This window comes from Citrus sinensis, chromosome 9 (genome assembly GCF_022201045.2).
Source record: "Citrus sinensis cultivar Valencia sweet orange chromosome 9, DVS_A1.0, whole genome shotgun sequence".
Classification (NCBI taxonomy): Eukaryota; Viridiplantae; Streptophyta; class Magnoliopsida; order Sapindales; family Rutaceae; genus Citrus; species Citrus sinensis.
In genome coordinates this window covers 14,142,695-14,163,048 of record NC_068564.1, presented here as the reverse complement: position 1 = coordinate 14,163,048, position 20,354 = coordinate 14,142,695, and the positions used below count along the sequence as shown (strand labels likewise).

The following is a 20,354-nucleotide window of genomic DNA, read 5'->3' as shown; positions in this document are numbered from 1 at the left end:
ACTGCCTAAATTGTTATTTAAATTTTAATAAATTTATTTTCAAATCTATTTTTATTCTTGTAATTTTTATTCCACATTTAATTTATGTTTTATTATATGGCTGGTCCTAAAATATTGCCTAAACCATTAATATTTTGTTAATTGTTTCCTTTAATTACTTTGTTTATGTGGCTGGTTTATTTCAGTTTGTTTATTCTTATTTCGCATTTATTTATTTTTAATTTCTATACATTTATTTGCATATTTAATTTTCAGTTTGTTTTTAATTGTGCAATTTTAGTTTAGTGTTTTATACATCATTCATTTGATTAGCACACATCATTAGCATTGCATGTGACGTTAGCCTCGTACAGATAGTGGCAGATTAATTAGGAGATCACCTTCACCACTCTTAGATACGGCTGACATTGGAGCTAATAACTTTTCAGAGCACAAAGATAACCAAGCCTTGTAAAATCTTCATGAACAGCCTAGGACACTTAGCGATTTCATGCATCTACTAGAACAGGGTCACTATCATGCATAGTTTTTCCCCCTAGTATCATTCAACTTCTATATACTTTTCATGGTTTTGAGTCTGAAATCCATACTTGAATTTGAGAGAATTTGAGGAAGTTTGTAATACTTGTACTGATCAAAATTGTAGCATGAACATAATCAACTTAAGTTAAATCTTGACTACAAAATCTTAAGTCAGGATCTATCAGAAGACAAATCACCACTTTCGAAAATAGGTCTTGGATATTAGTGCAATTTTACACATTTAGGTTCTTCTTAGATTGGATTTTCTTAGTTTGATCAGTGTTGTTGGCTTCCTCTTGTGCTGCTGGAAATGAACTATGTTGTTGGCTTTCTTTGTGTTGGTAGAAATGACTCTGTTGTTGGCTTCCTTATGCCACTGGAAATGGACTAACTGATCATGGTTCATTAATGTTGTACATGTTGCTGGAATTTAGTTTTATGTTGTCACAATACTCTACTATTTACGTTGGACTTTTCAACAATAATTAGTCAATGTTATTCATTTCATTTTCTTCGTCAGTGAATTTTTAATTGCAATATTAATTTTAATAATATAATTAATTAGCTAATTTATGAAATATTAATTTCTAATAAATCAATTGTAGGATTTTTATAAAATGATAAATAATTTCATTGGTACAAACAAAATATTCATTTTTTATTAATTATAATTTCAATTTTCAAATTAATTGAAAAAAATTAATTATGCTTTCCATTTTCATGCTAAATTTAAGATTTCCCGTCAAAAGTTTGAAATATAGAGCGCGAAATTAAAAAAAAAAAGAGCCAAATTCAAAATTATTATATTTTCTCTAAATAAAGTTATATCTATCACAGGCTATGACTAGCATTGTTCTATCATCAATTCTTGACGCTGGCTATAATGATGGTACGAACAACCGTCATCCACCCCCTATTATGACAGTTTTTGCTTTACTATTTGTAATTTTTATTAATTAAAATTCATTTTTCTAACATCTAGATAGTATTACAAACTACATGAAAATTTTCGATCGCAAAGATGAAATTTCCCATTAGAAATTTCAAAATAAACCAAGAAATTAGAGAGATAAAAAAGGAGTACAAAGTAAGCATTGCAACGAACGAAGAGGGGTTCTTCAAAAAACAAGTGTAAATGCTTTACTTTATTTCCTCCGAATAAGACTATAAGAAGTTTATCTATTCAGTCCTTTAATTAGATAAAAAGGTTTGTATCGATTGTAAAAGGAAAGAAGGGCTGCATATATAATTTTTTCTGTTGTATCGTTTTACGAGCTAATCATTATCATTTGATTCCCTAAAACTTAAATTCTAAGGATTATTTTGGTTGTCTAATTTTCGAATCGTGACCAAACAATATAAATAAGCCAAAAAGCCAACAAGGGTTTAGATAACGGCTTTAACAAGAAATGCTTGAAAGTGGGTGTTTAACAACCTTTTTGCCGCTTTTTGGCTCTCTTTGGAAATTATTAGTTGGACGATAATTACATTGACCAAAAAGCAACAGTGCTTGGATTACTTGGATCAAAACTTTTTGTAAATCTAATACGATGGATTTAATATCCCTTACGCATTTATAAACTTTTAAGACATAATGTAATTGGTTGAGTTTAGTACCAAGTCACATGAATTATTTTTATTATTTATATTTTCATCTAACTAGTAAATTTATGTTACATCAGCACATCAAAGGTAAACAGAACCTCATCCCAGACTTCCTTACACGCCCGGCTATAAATAAACCCTCGCTCTTCTCTTCAACTCACATCATCCTAGTCATAGCCATGAATCAGCAACTTCCTTTCATTTTGTTGAATTCGGGACCCCAGATATGATTGTTTATCATTTGTCCTGTTAACCTTTTACCCAAACTTCAACCTCTCTCTTGAGGATCCCAACTTGCCTACAACCATCAAAGTCCAGATCCATCTCCCAGTACAGAAAAAAGAAGCATAACCGTTGTTTCATCTGTAAGAAACGCGGTCACTTAGAAACCCTTTTCTAAAGCTTGCAAAAAACCCTATCTCCAAATCGAGTGCAAAGATGAGAAGAAATGTTTTTAAACAGTTTTTCACGATACCACCCAAAAACACGGCACTCATGGCCTTCAAAGAGGGTGAACGTTGTGAGAAAACAATTTCTTTTTACAAAAAGAAAATTGACCGAGTCGCTAGTCAAGTCTCCCAGACTGAAACCAAGGTGGATTCAATCAGTAGCCGTCTTGATCATATGTAGATACATCTTTAGGACAGAAAATCTTGTTGAGTATTCCTATATCCCTAAGTCTGCTCAAATAAGTGAATCTCAATTTCCCGTCATGAGTCCCTACAACTTATATAAGCAGAAAACTTCTTTCACCAGAAGTATTCGTACCCTGATCTCTACCAAGAGACCACTTACTTGCAAAGCAAGAATGTTCTCAGTTACTTCAGCAAGGTCTGATTGAACCAACTGATTCAGATTGGGCTTGTCAAGCCTTCTATGTTGAAAAAAGGTCCGAATTAGTTTGTGGTAAGAAGCGGTTAGTTATTGATTACCAGCCACTCAAATCTTTTCAGATTGCACATATGGGCTTCAGGAACATCCCATAAAAAATGACCATTGATTTTGTCAAGATATACAGGATACCCTTCAGATGAAAAACCATGGATTGGAAGGTTCTTTTTTCCTCAGATTATTGGGAAAACCATTCCAAACTATTCAGAGCAGTTAATGGCGAAACATTTGAAACCACTTTGATTACAACTTCCTTTCAAAGCTCTCAACCAAAGATCTTTTCCTATGAACTTTCCTTTTTCTTCAGCCTACCAAATCCAAGACTTTGCTAAGAAATTCCTTTACAGGTATGTTTGTTTTTCAGGCGGAGGAAAAGATTCCTCATAAGATTGACTTTGACTTGAAAACATTAGGCATGACCGTATTGGATGGACAAGAGGTTTGGAATCTGTTGGAGATCAGGTTGAAGTTCTGAAGGGAGTGAGGCTATGAAGACATGCTTGAGGGACGGTTCATTGAAACCGTTCAGTTTGTAAAATAGAATACTCATTCTTTTGTAATGAGATTCTAAAAGATGTCTTTTGAGAGAACAACATCTCATCTGATGATATTCTTTTCGTCCTTGCTTGGATGACACGGATGTTGATGATGAACTGGAAGTTATGAGAAGAAAGAAAAAGAAAAAGAACAAACCTTCTCATCCAAACCTTCCCAGTACAGAAAAAAGAAGCATAACCGTTGTTTCATCTATAAGAAACGCAGTCACTTTGCTCGGAACTGTTCTCATAAATCTGCTCCTCTGACCTTCTATGGACACTCCTAGAATGGTATTCATATACTGAGTATGCTCTGCACTTGCCTTAAGCCTAAGGATCCTGTGCATCAGAAAGGTCCTGGACAATCCGGATTGCACATATGGGCTTCAGGAACATCCCATAAAAAATGACCATTGATTTTGTCAGGATATACAGGGATAAGTTTTCCATTCATAAGCCATGTCTTGAGTCCAAAAGTCTCTGGTTTCTGGGTGTTGGAAATATGGCCGGTGAACAATGAAAACTGTGGTGAACATGTTTGCTTCGTGTTCTGGCATCCTTGAAAAGACAGTTTGACTTGGCCATTTTGTCGTCTTTCAAACGTGGCTTCTGTTGTTTGTACTGGTTCAGAGTAATCATCACTGGCATCTGTTTGCAGAATGCGTTGTCCAGTTGTAGGAGTCTGAGGGAGACATACCCGGATGAGAGGCTTTTGTAGGGTTTATGTCTTCGTTGAGTTTGAAGGGAAGATTTGCTTATAGGTTTTGACATCCTCCATTTAGTCAAAAATCTATTCCTTACCAGTTCTGGAATTCGCTACAAACACATACAAGAGTTTATCATTATTCAATTTACTTATATTAAACATAGGATCTGCCACTCAGGTTGTACTCATTTTCTCAAAAATATTATAAACTTTGTAACAGTAGAGACTCTTACCCCATCTAATAATTGGGTGGGGTAGGTAGCACAATTGTAATATTAACTGGAAGAGTTATGATTTAAGTTGGCTACAATAGATATCTTACTATAAATACTAGCAGACCTTGTATAAAAATTTAGGTTATGTAACAATATAAATAATTTAGGTTGATGTTAGTAGATTCCTAATTGTAAACCAAACAACTTCAAAATTAGCCTAAATCTTTTTTTAAATTAAAAACATTTTTTTAGTGTTTCCCCCTTTTTTGTAAAAATTTCCTTAATTCATATTATCATTAATGCTATCATGGCAAATATATAACAGATTCCTAATTGTAACATATGTATGTTAGAGAATTTTGGAAACTTAAGCCCAAATATACTAATTTCGCCAGATAAAATGATCAACAAAGTTAAAATTGTCATAACAATAAGAGGGTCTGAATTAATGTATTATAAAATATTAAGAAAGTTTTGTTTAATTTCACCAAATAATTAACCGAAATTATGTTCATTTTTCCTGCAAACTAAGATATGTAAAATTGGAGTATGAACATTTTGTTAACTTCTAATAACTGACGACTAAATTAATTACCTCAGTAGTTAGTTCATTTTTGTCACTTAATCGAGTGGTTTGATTACTTGTATAAGTTGGAAACAAGAAATTAAGTACGTTGTTTAATAAGCAAGAAGAGATTTAAAGGAATTTATTAGTATGGTATATGACAAATAAGCAAGCACGAGAGCGAGATTTAATCAGAAAGTTTGGTACAAGAGAGAATGGTAATGCTGGTGATGTTCCAGCAGAAACAAAGACAGTTACAAATCTCCAAACTTTGATCTTTTCGTGCCCTTTAAATTCAGTTTAATTCTACGATAATGTTGTGGTTCAATTGTTGGAACTAGCCAAACATGGAGAAAGCACGCACCAAGTCTGCACTTAAGGTTTTTATGCTTCCTGTCAATAAACTCCATTTTGGCAATTGGTTTTTGTAGAATAAATTACTAATTAAACCTTTTTTTTTTTTAAAGTTTGTCAAAGCTAGTTCACAATCTACAGGTTCGTGGAGTTCCTCAGCAAATAGAATGGTGAGATACATTAAACTTTATCCAACTCTAGAAGCCCATTCAATTGTTTTGCCACATCAGCATCTAATTGAGTCTAAAATAAAAAATAGTTAACAATCGCCGATATCGGAGTGACAAAAACAATGACACTGTACAGTGCTCCGAGTTGGTATATTATAAAGACGCTGTCTGGGCAACACTGTTTGGGCCAAATATCATGATTACTCATAATTTAAAAAATCTTACCACATGCCCATTTATTTTGAAAATTGTTGAATAAGATTGTAGTTAAAATAAATGAATCTACATCACAGATTTCACATTAGTAGCTTACGAATAAGTCAGGAACTTATACGTTCTAAACTAAACTGATCAACGGCATCAACTACGATAAAAAGAGAAAATATAGCTGATATATTATTATTATTTTCGGGTACAATTTCAAACTGATTGCTTCATAAAAGATTTTGTAGTAGTTTTTTTCAAGTAATTGATTTCAAAAGCAGAACTTTCTTTCTATCATAACCTTAAAAATTCGAAGTGATTATAATGTAATAATTCATTTATAACAGCGCTAGTTCTTTCATAAATATTACATTGCAAGCTTTATTTTCATTTTTCCATTTTTCATCCGGGGAATTAGATAACACCAGTTACATCACCACTTTAATTTTCTGCATCAATATATCATATATAAATGAATTCTTGACAGGCAAAAGACTTTTGTAACAAACATTATAAGGTAGGCTTATTTCTATTTTAATCAAATATCAATCCTACAATCTCTCTTTGAAGTATAATTGAGAGATAGATCCCATGCATGCATTCCTATCTTCAATATCAGGCAAAAGAAAACACAAAGCCGCAGGAGTTCACACTCCATACTCAACAAAGAGCTGTTAAACGAGCAATGTTCAACTATTCTGTGAGTATGTAATATATGTATTTAATTATAGTTTACTCAAATATATCAACTTACTATTCAGGTCAGATTTTAAGCCTTTTGTGAGCTCTTTGATGCACACAGGTTGCAACAAAACTATACCTTCAGGAGCTACAAAAGAAAAGAGTGGAGAAGTTGCAGAAGGTATAGCTACTATCTCTTTAAAGGGTGTTCACTTTATGGAAGTGACGCTGTTACATGGTGCTATTTAATTAATCTATTACTTCAATATTATTTTCAAAACAATCATAAAATTGTGCCATATATATGTCTAGATGCTCACTATATATGTATATATATAATTTAACATTGTGTCTAAGTCATCATTTGAATTTGATGAACTTGCAGATGATAGAAGAAGAGGAGATACGATTGATGAGAAACGAGATGATTCCAAGAGCTCAGTTGATGCCTCTATTTGATAGACCTTTCTTTCCACAAAGGTTTTTGCATATATAATCTAGAGCAGATCAATTATATAATTTTAGTTATCCATTCTCAACTACAAATGTTGTTTCTTATTGAAGAAAGGATAAATAATATAATTTTAGTCTCTATAGTTTGTGCTAATTATTCATTTGTTCATATAATTCGTGAATTTTTAAAAATATTCCCGTTGTTACTTTTGTAGAGCTGTTGAATTTGATTTTTAAGGATAAAATAATACTTTTGTTTCATTAAAATTAAAATTAACCTAACAGATGAAAAATAAAAATAGATAATAATTGAATAGATTTTAACGAAAACAGAAACATGAACCTTTTGGATTATATCAACTTAAATTCTCTTTTTCCTTATAATTTACAGATCAACCGACCGTATGGCACACAACAAGGGTTGGAGCTGCATCTCTGATAATGAGATCTACAGTTTTGATCACTCTTATGCTTGGAAGCCCTTAAAATAATATAATTAATAAGATTACCATTTGCTTGATTAATATTTGTGTATTCATAAAAATGATTTGCGCATTTATGTTGCACAGCTAGGTTTCTTTGACTCAGCAACCTTTATACGGTGTATTCAAAATATAAAAAAGTAAATCTTATTTTATTGTTTGTTCCATTTTAACTAGTAGATACACTTGTTCAAAATTTCATTAGAATCATACAACCATATGAAAATGTAAATTTTTGTGAAAACATCAATATATGAGATAAAAGCTATACAATTTTTGTTGTGGGATTTCAACCTTTCCACGTATCCTAAACTAATTGTCTAGACATGCTTTCATTTTCTCAGATTATCTTGTGTTGAATTGGGATTTTGACCGATAATATGATGGCATATAATACTGAGTTGTCAGTTCATGAGTTACACCAATGATAGGTGATGGGATAATGATTCCCTTATTAAGAATTTCAATAGTGACACTATTTGTGTTGAATCATAGTTAAATAGATAAATTAGAGAATCAACTTATCTATATAGATAGTAGTTTGGGAGCAAAGTGCCCCAAATAAAAGATGGAGAGTTGGATGGAGAGTGCCTCAAGTAAAAAATTGAGAATTAGATGAAGAGACATTAAAACTAAGTTGATTATAGTTTTGGTGTTGATTGAATAATTTGAACTAAAGTGAAGCTTAGTACTAAAAAATCCTAAAAATAGATTGAATATAGTCAAGTTTTGAATGAATAATTTGAACAAAAGTGTTAGAAATGCGAGTTGGTATTTCAAAATATCAATATCCCACATTACTAAGAAAAGAGAGCACAAATTTATTTATATATGGAATTCAAATATGGTTTGCTAACAAGCCTATTATCAGGAGGTCTATGAGCATGAAACCAAGCCCAAAGAGGATCCCCTTTTGGAAACCTTTAATTGGACACACAGTGGGATCCCCCCCCCCCCATGCCCCCCAAACGAAGTGTCGTGTATGTGCATGGGGTTGACCTATTTTTAAGTTTTTGCCCTTTATTTATTTTATTTTGAGTTATTTTGATTTGTTTATTTTATTATTTTAATTTGACTTATATTGAGAATTTGATTCCTATTCGAATTAGGATTTGTTTAAATCAAAGAGAAATTTGGGCTAGGGCTTGTATCTACAAAAGAAACTGCTTATACCATACGATTGGCATTCGAAAATTGTTTAGGCCCTCAGTTTCCTTTAATTTTCTTCGTCTTTCTACTATTCAAGCCTATCGTCCATAGTAGTCATTGTATCTTGGAGATCAAGCTGCTTTGTTTGTCCTTCTTTCACCGAGTTATCAACACTTAAGGTGTAAAATTTGGTCTTAATTGGATTCCTTGACTATTTTGTTGTTTGCTACTTCTATAAATCAAAGATCATTTATTGTGATCACTTAGGGTGAAATTTGGTCTTAAGGACTCTGTTGTACTTATATTGTTGACTCTATTGTGTTTACTTTATCTTGAATTTGGAGTAAATTATTTTAAATTACAGTTTTACCCTTATTTAAAGAATTCTAGTTTTTAATTACAAAGTGAAAAAAATATATTTGTAAAATAAACTATTTTTTATTATTAGTTTTAATTATGTAAATTAATAATTATGAATATTCTTAATTATGTAAATCATAATTTATTTATTTATTTAAATTTTAATTATGTAAATTAAATAATATAATACAAAATTAATATTTTCTTATAATAAACTATTTATTATTATTAATTACTAATATTAAATAAATACAATACTATTAAAAATTAAATAAATATAATTTATTATTTTTAAATAAATGTATCATTATTTCATTTTAATAATATAATTATATTATATTTAATAAAGGAATGATAAAAAACGAAGAGGGAGTGGAATCCCACTCCTCACTCAAAAAATGAGCGGGACCTACAAAGTGGGACTCCTACTCCCCTTTATAAATGCGCAAGTAAACATTAAAGTAGGAAGAATTCACACTCTCTACTCCCACTGTAGCAAGTAAACGAGCTATAAGTTTTGGGAGTTATGATTCTTGAGGTTTTTGTATGATTTTTATGGGTATTATGTGTTGAAGAATTTTTGATTAAATGAATACCATGAGGATTAAGGAAATGCACTGGATTTATATGACAGTTAATAACTCCAAAAGTTATTTAAAATTTTATATTTTGTCATGAAAATTTGTTTATATCTAATGGAACTATACATATTGAACGTTACATAGAATTTTGTTTCATCCAAAAATATCTTATATTCTATTTTTAATGATTTTTTGAATTAGGCCCTGTGATTCTAAAAAATTAACTTTTCTGTAGTGCTATAAAATGCAAAAAATGTTTAGACTAACCAAAACTTCTCAGAAAATTATGAAACTTTTCAGATCTATTTCTTTATATGCCTAGTTTATCATATTCAAAATTGGGCCCAATTCGTTACATTTTAATTATTGTGAATCGATGAGTAAAGGATACTCAATTCTAGATTTTGGATTTCAAGACATAATAGCCTTGAAATAAAATTTATTTGAAACATAGTTTGAATGAATTTGGCTTTAAAATTTTTAATACTCATAAATTAATGCATCTATTTAAGCCCTGAAAAATTTAATGACTTTTGAATTAGTATTTTATTTTATAAAAATCAGAGATTGAGGACTGGTCATTTATGTCTCCACATTGTGAGAATAAAATCGTTGGATTCAATGAAGTTATAGGAAATAGTTCCTTGAGGAGAATAGATTGTTATTAACTTGTTATATGAGTATGTTCATGGAGCTCAATCTTTAATTTTAGGTTGCGGTGGTTAGATTATGAGGTTAAGCTTATCGTTATGATCGCTGAGGAGTAAATGAATTAAACTTTAAACTAGGATTACAATGAACATATGCATTCGAGTGGATTTTGGAAAGATTACTTTGATATGTGCATTATGGATGTTTCTGGCAAGTGTATTTGACAATGTTTGGCATAAGCATGAATTTGTGTGCTTTAGTTGTTACCCCGGTGAAGTGGCGGATAACGGTATTCCGTGACAATCAAGTTGGTTACTTCAGTTTTCCAGAATAATTGATATTCTGAGGCGAAGGTATGGACAGAAACGAGATTTTAGCAAAGCTTCACAATCGATTCCCTTCACTTTCTCAGAATGCCCTCCTTACAATCTATAAAGCTCGGTTCGAACACATGCGATTGCTCATGAGGAATAACATACCTGTTGATATCCGCTGGTTAATCGAAGCTAAAGTACGATTGGCAGGTGAGTTACCTCCAAAATTTATTGCATACATGCCTGGTTGTGGTAAAGGAAATTATGCAAGAAAACGAAGAGCTCGAAGAATTTCTGTTGCTTGTCATAAATGTGCCCGAATAAGATGCAATAAAAACCTATGTTCTTTAGGAATAGTGTCTGATAATAGGGAAGATAAGATTCAATTCATTAGGGATGACTTGAATAAGGAGCCATTGGATGATATCCTTTTGTCTCTTGAAACACATCCCAGTGGATATGTGCAAGGAGCGATTCTCCAGTTATGGCCATTATTCCAGAAAGAGCATGCACGATATAGTCTCGAGAATCTAACTATAAATGACCCTATTTGCCAGTTTATAAGAAAACTGGATGGGAAGCCTATCCTCGACCCATAGAGGGAGTTCAAGTCGTTTCTAGACGTAAAACCAGAGGAAGATGTGAGCCACAGTCGCAACTACCTGTAAATATCCTTTTACTTCACTGTTATTTTATTTCACTGTTGTTTTATCATTTGCATTATTGTTTTTAATAATTTTATGTTATCATTGTTTCTTTTTCTTTTTACTATTTCCTTTTTGACTCGCAAACCATGTGCTTTACACGTTATTTGACACTAACATGCTACCTCATACACAGTTGTGACCCACTGTCACCAAGATTCTTAAATATGATTTTCTTTGTCAAGCACTCACAAATTATTTTTGAGAAGTATCCCAATGGCCGCTACTCCCAATAGACAATTCAAGAACATTTGTTTGCTTTTTGGATTTAACTATGGCAAACATAAAGAGTTTGTTGAGGCAGCCATAGATCTTGGTCGAAGAATAGCAGAGAGAAAATTACACTTGGTGTATGGAGGGGGTAACTGAGGGTTATCAAAATTGGTCTCAAAGGCTACTTTTGTCAGAGGAAGCCAAGTGTTAGGCATCATCCCAAGAGCCCTAAAACCTTTGGGCAGTTTGTCTGACTCACCGACTGGAGAAGAGTTAGTCGTCTTAGGTATGCAAGAAAGAATAACTGAAATGCTTAATCATGCTGATGCTTTTATTTTCCTTCTAGGAGATCTTGCAACTCTAGAGGCACTTATCACATTAGCATCTTCGGCCCATCTGCACATTCACCAGAAACCCATCGGTTTGTTAAATGTCAATAACTTTTATGATGGCTTCATCGCATTTCTTAACCATGCAATAAAAAACTATTTCATTCATTCCAATGCGAAAAAATTTTTTCTTTGTGCTCACACTGCTAATGAGCTACTTGATTTGTTACAAGCTTATAGACCGGAGCCAGACCCCTAGACCTTTGTGTTGGAACGTCCAAATAATGATGGTAACAGTAGCTGCAGTAAGAAGTACAAATTAGATTTAACTCTCCGCTTGTAAATATTTTCTTCTATGTTGCACCACCCAGGTGATGTCTTCTAAACTCTACTTCTTTCCTTTAAAACATTGAGGACAATGTTTCGTTCTGGTTGGGGGGAGGGAATAGTCAACAATTGTGGAATCTTGGTTAAGTTTTTACTGATTTTTTGTTGTAGAAACTAACTGTTGCTAACTTTTTGTGTTGAAGATAGCTGAATATGGAGTGTAGTGACTATAGAAACGCATCTTCATCGTTTGAAAAAAAAACAAAAAAAAATTAAATTAAAAAAAACAAAAAAAATTCAGACATTTTCTTTTTCTTTATTAAGCTTTGATATTCATTTTTCTTCTTCTTTTTAATTTCTCCTTTATAAATATACATTTTCAAATATTTGAGTCGAAGATGGCTGAATATGGAGTGTAGTGCCTCTAGAAACGCATCTTCTTAGTTAAAAAAAAACCCATTTTCTTTTTCTATCATTTTAAGTGTAACTTTTCTAATTAGTTTTTCTGCATCATTTTCACATTTTTGCATGCATATTTTCCTTTCATGTTTAGAATAGGTTGGGGGGTAGAATGTTGTTTGAAAAAAAAAATTTGTGATTTGTTTTAACATTAGATGACATGATGAATTTCAAATTTTAGTATTTGTATTATCTTTGGTCTTAAGTGATGTTACGCTATTTTTGCTACTCTACATGTTGATGTCGGAGACAAATATGAGTTGCTTGAAGGAATGAACATGTCATAATAAGTACCAAGTGAGTTTTTGAGCCTATCATTTTTCTTAGAGAGTAACCCTTTTGCCCATTCTTTATACAACTTAGCAGTTTATTATTTTATACATGATCTCTAGATTTCTTTTGAGTTAACCCTTAAAAAAAATTGTAAAATTAAAAAAAAATGTGTGTTGCTACATTTGGAGGCTCATCTAACTAGTAGATATGGAAGATTATTTAGAGCCCTAAAAGACGATGGAAAGGCTATCTTTGATCCGTTTGAGCCTTTCTAGCCATCCCTTTTATGAAATATCCATAGTTCACCCTTTTGAGCCTTTAAAAAAAATATATTTTCTTTGTCAAACTTATCATCTTGACCCACTCCGATTTATAGTATTACCCAATATCTTACAAGTTCTATCACCTATTTATGTTTGAGAAAAATATAAATAATTATTTTGTTCAATGAAGTTATGCAAAACAAAAGCAAAAAAAAACAATAATAGGTGAAATCCACCTTGCAAGTTCCAAAAAAAAAAAATTCTCTACATTTTTCTCAAACATACACTTTATTTTCCTTATTTCCCCTCCTACGTTACGTCCTAATGAAAGTCCTTCTTGATTTTAGGGAACTATAGTCTGAAGTAGAAGCTAGTTATATAGGCTAAAAAGATGTAGTGGTGCATAAAAATAAAAATAAAAAAATAAAAAAAATAAATTGGGTTGACTAGCATTTTTATTTGACTTGAGATCGTATTATTTCTAAGCTGAGGGCATATTTTTTTCATCTTGGTGAGAGCATGTGATATCACTTCTTTATTATTTTCTCTCAATTACCATTCATTGGAGTGACTATTTTTATTGGGTTTAATTTCTTTGTGAGAGTGTCACTACTTCCAGTGAGATTTTGGGGTTTGACATGTCATTCTTGAAAGTAGCTATGAAAAAGTCTATTGGGCTGATTCATGTGGATGGTTGATGTGGGTGTGATGTTTCTTTAGATTGGAGATAATGCTTATGCTTTTATTTGATTACTATCATTAGTCTGATTTAATAAACATGATTCTTAAAAATAAAAAAATAAAAAAAATCAATTTGGATTTGAATTTTGTTTTCGCTTTATTTGCTAGGGACTAGCAATAAGCTGGTTGGGGGTGTGTTGAGTGTTAGAAAATGTATATTTATAAAGGAGAAAATCGTCATTTTACACTTCAAGTTTTACTAACACCCTTACTTTTATGTATTTAAGCTTCTTGTCATTTAATTATGTGTGTTGTATTATAATTAAGTATTTTATATATTTTAGGGGCATCATAGTCATTTCACAATAAACGAGAGATCAGACGGCAAAACAGACATCACTTTTGAACTCAGGACAGTCGAAAACCTTAAGAGGAGCATAAAAGGAAAAATGACATTGTTCACATGTACGGTACTGTCTACGTTACTGTTCACGACACTGTTTACATAGATGGATCGATGACGTGGCATTGACCGATGATGTGGCATTGACTGATGAGGTGTCACGATCCTGTTGGACTAAAATTCTTATGCACTGTTGATTGGTGACGTGGCAGCATGTTAGTGGACCAAAAATTGCGCGTACGGTACATGCATATACACAGGATTATTTTTAACCAAACCGCGTTACTGTTCTAGCCAGGTCAAATCGTGTCACTATTCAAATCGCGTACTGTTGACGGATGACGTGGCGCAATCCTGAGCGTCCAAATTGTTTTTAATCCGATGGCCATGATTTACTCAATGTATCTATAAAAAGGGGGCCTCCCCCCCTAATTTGATATCCCTGAATCCATTTTTGGACTCCATTTTCTATAATTCCTTCTCTATCTTGTACTTTCTACGTATTTTAATAAATTTTCATTTTACCCCTAGTTCAATTATGAGTAGCTAATTTTCTTTCAAGCTTGGGTTGAAGGTGAAGTTTCAACATGTGTCATGGGCTTTATTTGGTAAATTTATTTTCTCTTCCCCTCTAGTTTTTGTGGATGTTTTGACTTCTCGTCGACAAATAATAATAATCTTGTCTAGATACCGCCTTGGTTTCACCGGCTCCCTAGTACAAGGTTATTATTATTTGGCACGATAAGCCCTTAGCACCATATTGATTAGAGTGTGGTTCATGAGGTGTGGATTCCCCCCTCATGATTTAATTGGCATTAATAAGGAATATTTAGCCCATGGTGCATGTTGATACGGATCCAGATACCCAAGTGTTTCATTTCAATAGATTTCTCTTCAATTTATTCTTGCTATTTCAATTCCAATTTTAAGATAATCTAAGTCACTTTTACCACAAATTCAAATATCCATTTAGAAAAATTAATTCTACACACAATTAGAATCAACCTTCTCGTGAGATCGACACTCGTCACCATTAATCTATTCTACAATAGATTCGTGCACTTGCGAGTTCAATAAAATTTTCACCAAGGTTTGTGTTTTCAATAAGCATTGAGTTGCGGTTACATTCAATTTCGGGTTTAGATTCGATCTCGGGGATTATATTGATTAGGGTCGCGTAAGTTCTTGTCAGGGTTCATATAATTTGGTATCAGAGACTAGGCACCAAGGTCAGATTCATCTATTTTTATTGTTTTTCATTCTTGTTTGAATTTTTCATTCTTTGTCTAACAATGAAAAAAAAAGTCATGAATAATGTTGTGTGAACAGTGTTGCGTGAACTGTGCTGCATGAACAGTATTGCATGAACAATATTTTTAGGGATTTTTTTTTTATCAATTTTACATCCTTGTGGTTTAATTCTCCTTAAATTCACAAATTTTACATATTCCTTTTCCTAAAAAAAAAGTCCCCAACCTCCGCTTAAAATCTTTTGTTCATTTTTCCATTATTAGTGTTTTGGAAGTTCAAAACTGGTTTTACCCCATAGGTGAAATTATTTTGCCCAAAAATAGAAACCCGACCTAACGTACGCATTGCCTTCTTGCTCTTGAAATTAGAGTCTCCTTAGTGTAATAAGAACCGAGTGTGAAGTACTATGAGTGGAAAAAGGCAAGAGAGTGTGAGCGTATTAGAGGGTAAAAGCCAATAAATTTGAGTGAAACATGAGTAGAATTGAGTGAATTATTTTCTTGAGTGAAACATGTAAGGGAGTGAGGTGAGGTCCTTTCCACATTTTTTTTAACTTTCTTTTGCAGATGTTAGCCATGTCTCATAACCTAGAACGAAACACAAATGAAGAGGATTAGTCCGCAACTACTTAGAATTTGCAAAATTCAAGCATTGATGGGAGAGATGAGAAGGATGGTGAGGGCTGAATTAGAGCATATACATGAGCGTTTGGATCAAGTAGAGAACACACGTGCGGGCAACCACAATCTGTTCCCCAAGCATGTAGGAGGGAGAGAGCTCTAGCTAGAGGAGAGATTGATGACTATTATAGGGATGAGTATGATGAAGAGGAGGACTCAGTAGGTAACTATAGGAGAGATGAACGAGTTGGAGAGATAGGAATAGGGATGATGGATTAAGTGGCATAAAGATGAAGATTCCATCTTTTCAAGGAAAATCTGACTCGGAAGCATACCTTGAATGGGAGAAGAAAATGGAGTTCATATTTGATTGCCACAATTATTCACAGGTAAAAAAAGGTAAAATTGGCTATGATTGAGTTTTCTGACTATGCTATTACTAGGTGGGATCAGCTTGTTATAAGTAGGAGACGAAATCGGGAACATCCAGTTGAGACATGGGATGAAATAAAATCATTGATGAGAAGATGTTTTGTACCTACCCACTACTGTCGAGACTTGTACCAAAAATTACAAAATCTTACACAAGGTAGTCGAACCATGGAGGATTATTATAAAGAAATGGAAATTTCCATGATTAAAGAAAATGTAGAGGAAGATAGAGAAGCTTCCATGACATGATTCTTGAATGGTCTTAATCGAAAGATTGCAGATAAGGTTGAGTTGCAACATTATGTGGAGATTGAGGAGATGGTCCATAAAGCCATCCAGATTAAGCAGCAACTTAAGAGGAGGGGCAACACCCATGCAACCCCAAGCTCGAGTTCCATTCCCTAGAAGCCGAGCTATGTAAAATGAGACGAGAGGCCACAAGCATCTACTGCACCTAAGCCGAGATCCGAGCCCTCCAAGCACAATTCACAAGGTAACACCGTGACTCCCACTATTAGGGATCGTGACATTAAGTGTTTTAGTTTCTTGTCTTCCATGAGATCTTTGAAGAACTCTTTTTGTTCACAGATTTTATCAAGAGATAGCATGGCCATCTGGAAAATCTTTCCCAGAGAGATATCAGTTATGCTCAGATTTGTGGCTGTGAGTTTTCTTTGAAGGTCAGGTTGTAACTCAGCAGGAAGAGAGGCGATAAAGACATGTTTAAGAGATGGCTCATTGAACCCATTTAGCTTGTAGAATAGAATACTCATTCTTTTGTAATGAGCATCCAAAAGATGTCTTTTAAGTGAGAGTCCATAGAAGGTCTGGTGAGAACTCGGGACTGGCTTGATGGGAAAAACTAGCTTTGTAGCATACAAGGTGGTGAGACACCACATATACCAAAGCTCATCTTTGGAGATGGACAGAGAGGACAGAGTGAGGCCTGTGAGAAACAGGTGTTCCATGCAAAGATTAGGAAATTGGTCAGGTTTTTTGGTCTGGGCATTAAAGAAAAACCGGTAAAGAAACTTCTTTGCAAAATCTTGCAATTGATAAGCCGATTGGAGATGTTCATGGGGAAATTTCTTTGGTTGAGACCTTTGAAAGGAAGTTGGCGATTCATGGCTATAACTGGAATGGTTTGAATCGAGGAGATGAGTGCAGGTTTATTTATAGCTGGACAGGTGAGGAAATCTGGAATGAGGTTTTGGTTGCCTTTTATGTGTTGAACAGTGAAATCATATTTAGCAAACCAGGTTTTGAGACTGAGTAACTACTTGTCAGGTAGCAATTTGTTCTTGTTGATAAGGAATTTGTGGTTGATAAGATGGAACTCAAATTTTTTAATATAGCAAGTGAATGTGTGAATAAAAGAGTTATGGTATTGCGGACAATGGTGAGATTGTAACTCAAGATGAAACGGAAGAAAATGAGATGCCACCATTAGAGGATGTCGAAGATGAAAAGTATGCAGCCTTTAGGGAATTGACTTTAATAGCTAGGAGAGCTTTAAGTGTGCAAGTAAAAGAAGATGAAGAAGTAGTACAACGGGGAAAACATTTTCTATACTAAGTGCTATGTTCAAGACAAAGTATGTAGTTTGATTATTGATGGAGGAAGTTGTAATAATGTTGCTAGTACTATCATGGTAGAGAAGTTAGGGCTTTCGACACTTAAACACCTACGACCATACAAACTACAGTGGTTAAATGTCAGTCGAGGCCACTACTTCACCCAAAGACACCGAATACCAAAGGGTGGAAGGGGTGACACACAGGGCGAACTGTAGTGGTTTTTAACTGATTAGTGGTGATAACACTGTTTTATGATGCACAGGATCCTCGAAGAGGCAAGTGTAGAGCATACTTAGTGTATGGGTGGAAATGAACGATGATGATAGTATTTCCTTTTCTTATCAGGATTTCAAAAAAGCAAGGAAGGAAATTAGAAAACCATAAATTTGTACAAGCTGATTTTTTAAACTTCAAACTTTCTTATTCTTTAACAAAAGACTTCTCCCTTTATATATAGGAAGAAGCTAGGAAAACGACAAGCTTTTCTGACAAGAGCCCGGCAAACACACATGGGCTAAAGTAAAAGTTGGTACAATTATTACAAAAGCAAAAGTCAAAAAGCAACCACTATCTTGACAAGAGCCCGACAAACACACAATTATTACAACATTTTTTAAAGTGTGAGCTTAAAGAAAAAGCTAGGAGATGCCATCTCAAAAGCTATGAGATGGAGACAAGTTGTCTACATCACTGTCTACTTCATCAAACAGGGACATAGGTTGTCATGTTGGAGAATTGTTAGAAGAGCTGTCACAAGAGTTGACAAGTGTCTTGTCTGGTGGGGCCGAAGAGCTTGATGCAAGGTGAGTGCTTGGAGTCTTGCGAAATTTCTAGAAAGGAGAGGAGAGACATGAATTCTTCTCAAGGATCTTGAGAGTCTTGAAATAGAATGTATGTGTAGTCCGGTCTTTCTTCCTTTATAATGATTCTGCTGGTGGGTGGAGTACTGCTTACACTAGGTGGAGGTAACATGAGGACTTCATGTTGAGGGCCTTAAGAAGTGTACTGGATGGGAGTTGAAGGTGGTTGGTAATGGTTGATCTCAAAGAGGAAATTCCTTTAGGCTGAGAGCATATGGGAACATATTTTAGGAGAGAAATGAGCAAGGTTTTCCATTCATAGAGCTGATCCTGAGTCCAAAAGAGGTTGGTGACAAGATGCTGAAAATAAGAACGGTGGATGATAAAGACTGATGTAAACTTATTGGCTTCATTTTTCAGAATTAAGTGAAGGTGATGCTAGTGGTGAATGCGGGTGAGTTCTTTTCTCCACCAAGGGATGGGGGAAAACCACTCAAGAAGAGTCCATAACAGGGAACTAGCATTCTCAGGAGTGTCGAGATGTTGGCGCATTTCTTGGACTGGAAATACTAGTGTTGTAGCATAGAGAACCGTTAGACACCATATGTACCACAACTCATCTTCAGAGATATCCTTAAATGGACTAATTGAAAGACCTGTCAAGAACAAACAGTCAGGATGAAATTGCATGAAACTATCAGGACTGGTTTGGTGGACCTTAAACATATAGTGATAGACAAATTTCTGGGCAAAGTCTTTGATCTGGTTAAGAGTGGTGAAGGTAAGATTTAAAGGAAAGGATTTCTAGATAAGAGCTCGGCTAGGGAGAGAGGTTGTCATGGCTATGACAGTAAAGTATGTCTGAGAGGTGATGAGTGAGATTTTGTGCGGTCTGGACAAGAGGTCAGGGATGAGATTCTGATTTCCCTTTATGTGTTTTACTAAGAAGTCATATTGGGAAAACCATTTTTTCAATCTCAGCAGTTGTTTATCAGGAAGGGTTTGGTTTTTAAATTCAAGGACTTGGGGAACGAAGAGTTGTCAAGACGGACGTGAAAATGATGACCAATCAGGTGGAACTCAAATTTTTTAATTCCATACTTGACAACCAAGATCTCAGAGTCCTTGAATTGCCCGTTGGCATGGGCACAAAAAAGTTCTTTGCCATCTATCAATTCGAGCAGAATAGCACCTCAGTATTCGTCGCTTGCATCGGTCTGGAGAATTCTTTGACCAGTGGATGGAATCTTTAAAGCTGGTGGATTTTGAGCGATCAGCTTTAGGCGTTGGACATCCGAGGTCTAATTTGGGCCCCAAAGGGGGGGGCTTCTTCTTCAACATCTTAGACAGCTGGCTTGTATGAATAGATGCATGTGGCAGGAAATCCCAGAGATAATTGATTATCTCAAGGAATTGTTGGATCTGTTTTTTGGTCAGGTGCTCATCTGGAAAGTGTAACAATTCTTGTGCTATGTGGGGACCGAGACAGTAGTATCCATCTTCGAGGATCATGCCAAGAAACTCAATTGTGGATTGACCTAAGGTACTTTTCTTTTCAAAAAGCATAATACCGTGGGATTCCA

At 34.0% G+C, this 20,354-nt stretch overlaps 1 protein-coding gene across 1 annotated transcript; it reads left to right on the top strand.

The window, feature by feature from the left end:
- Positions 1-5,370: 5,370 nt before the first annotated feature.
- Positions 5,371-16,799, top strand: LOC102615211 (uncharacterized). The gene is made up of 7 exons (XM_052434020.1): positions 5,371-5,420; positions 5,508-5,564; positions 6,388-6,468; positions 6,571-6,630; positions 6,835-6,929; positions 16,406-16,551; positions 16,675-16,799. The coding sequence occupies exons 1-7, from the start codon at positions 5,388-5,390 to the stop codon at positions 16,797-16,799; spliced, it is 597 nt and encodes a 198-aa protein (XP_052289980.1). The 5' UTR covers positions 5,371-5,387.
- The last annotated feature ends 3,555 nt before the right edge of the window (positions 16,800-20,354 follow it).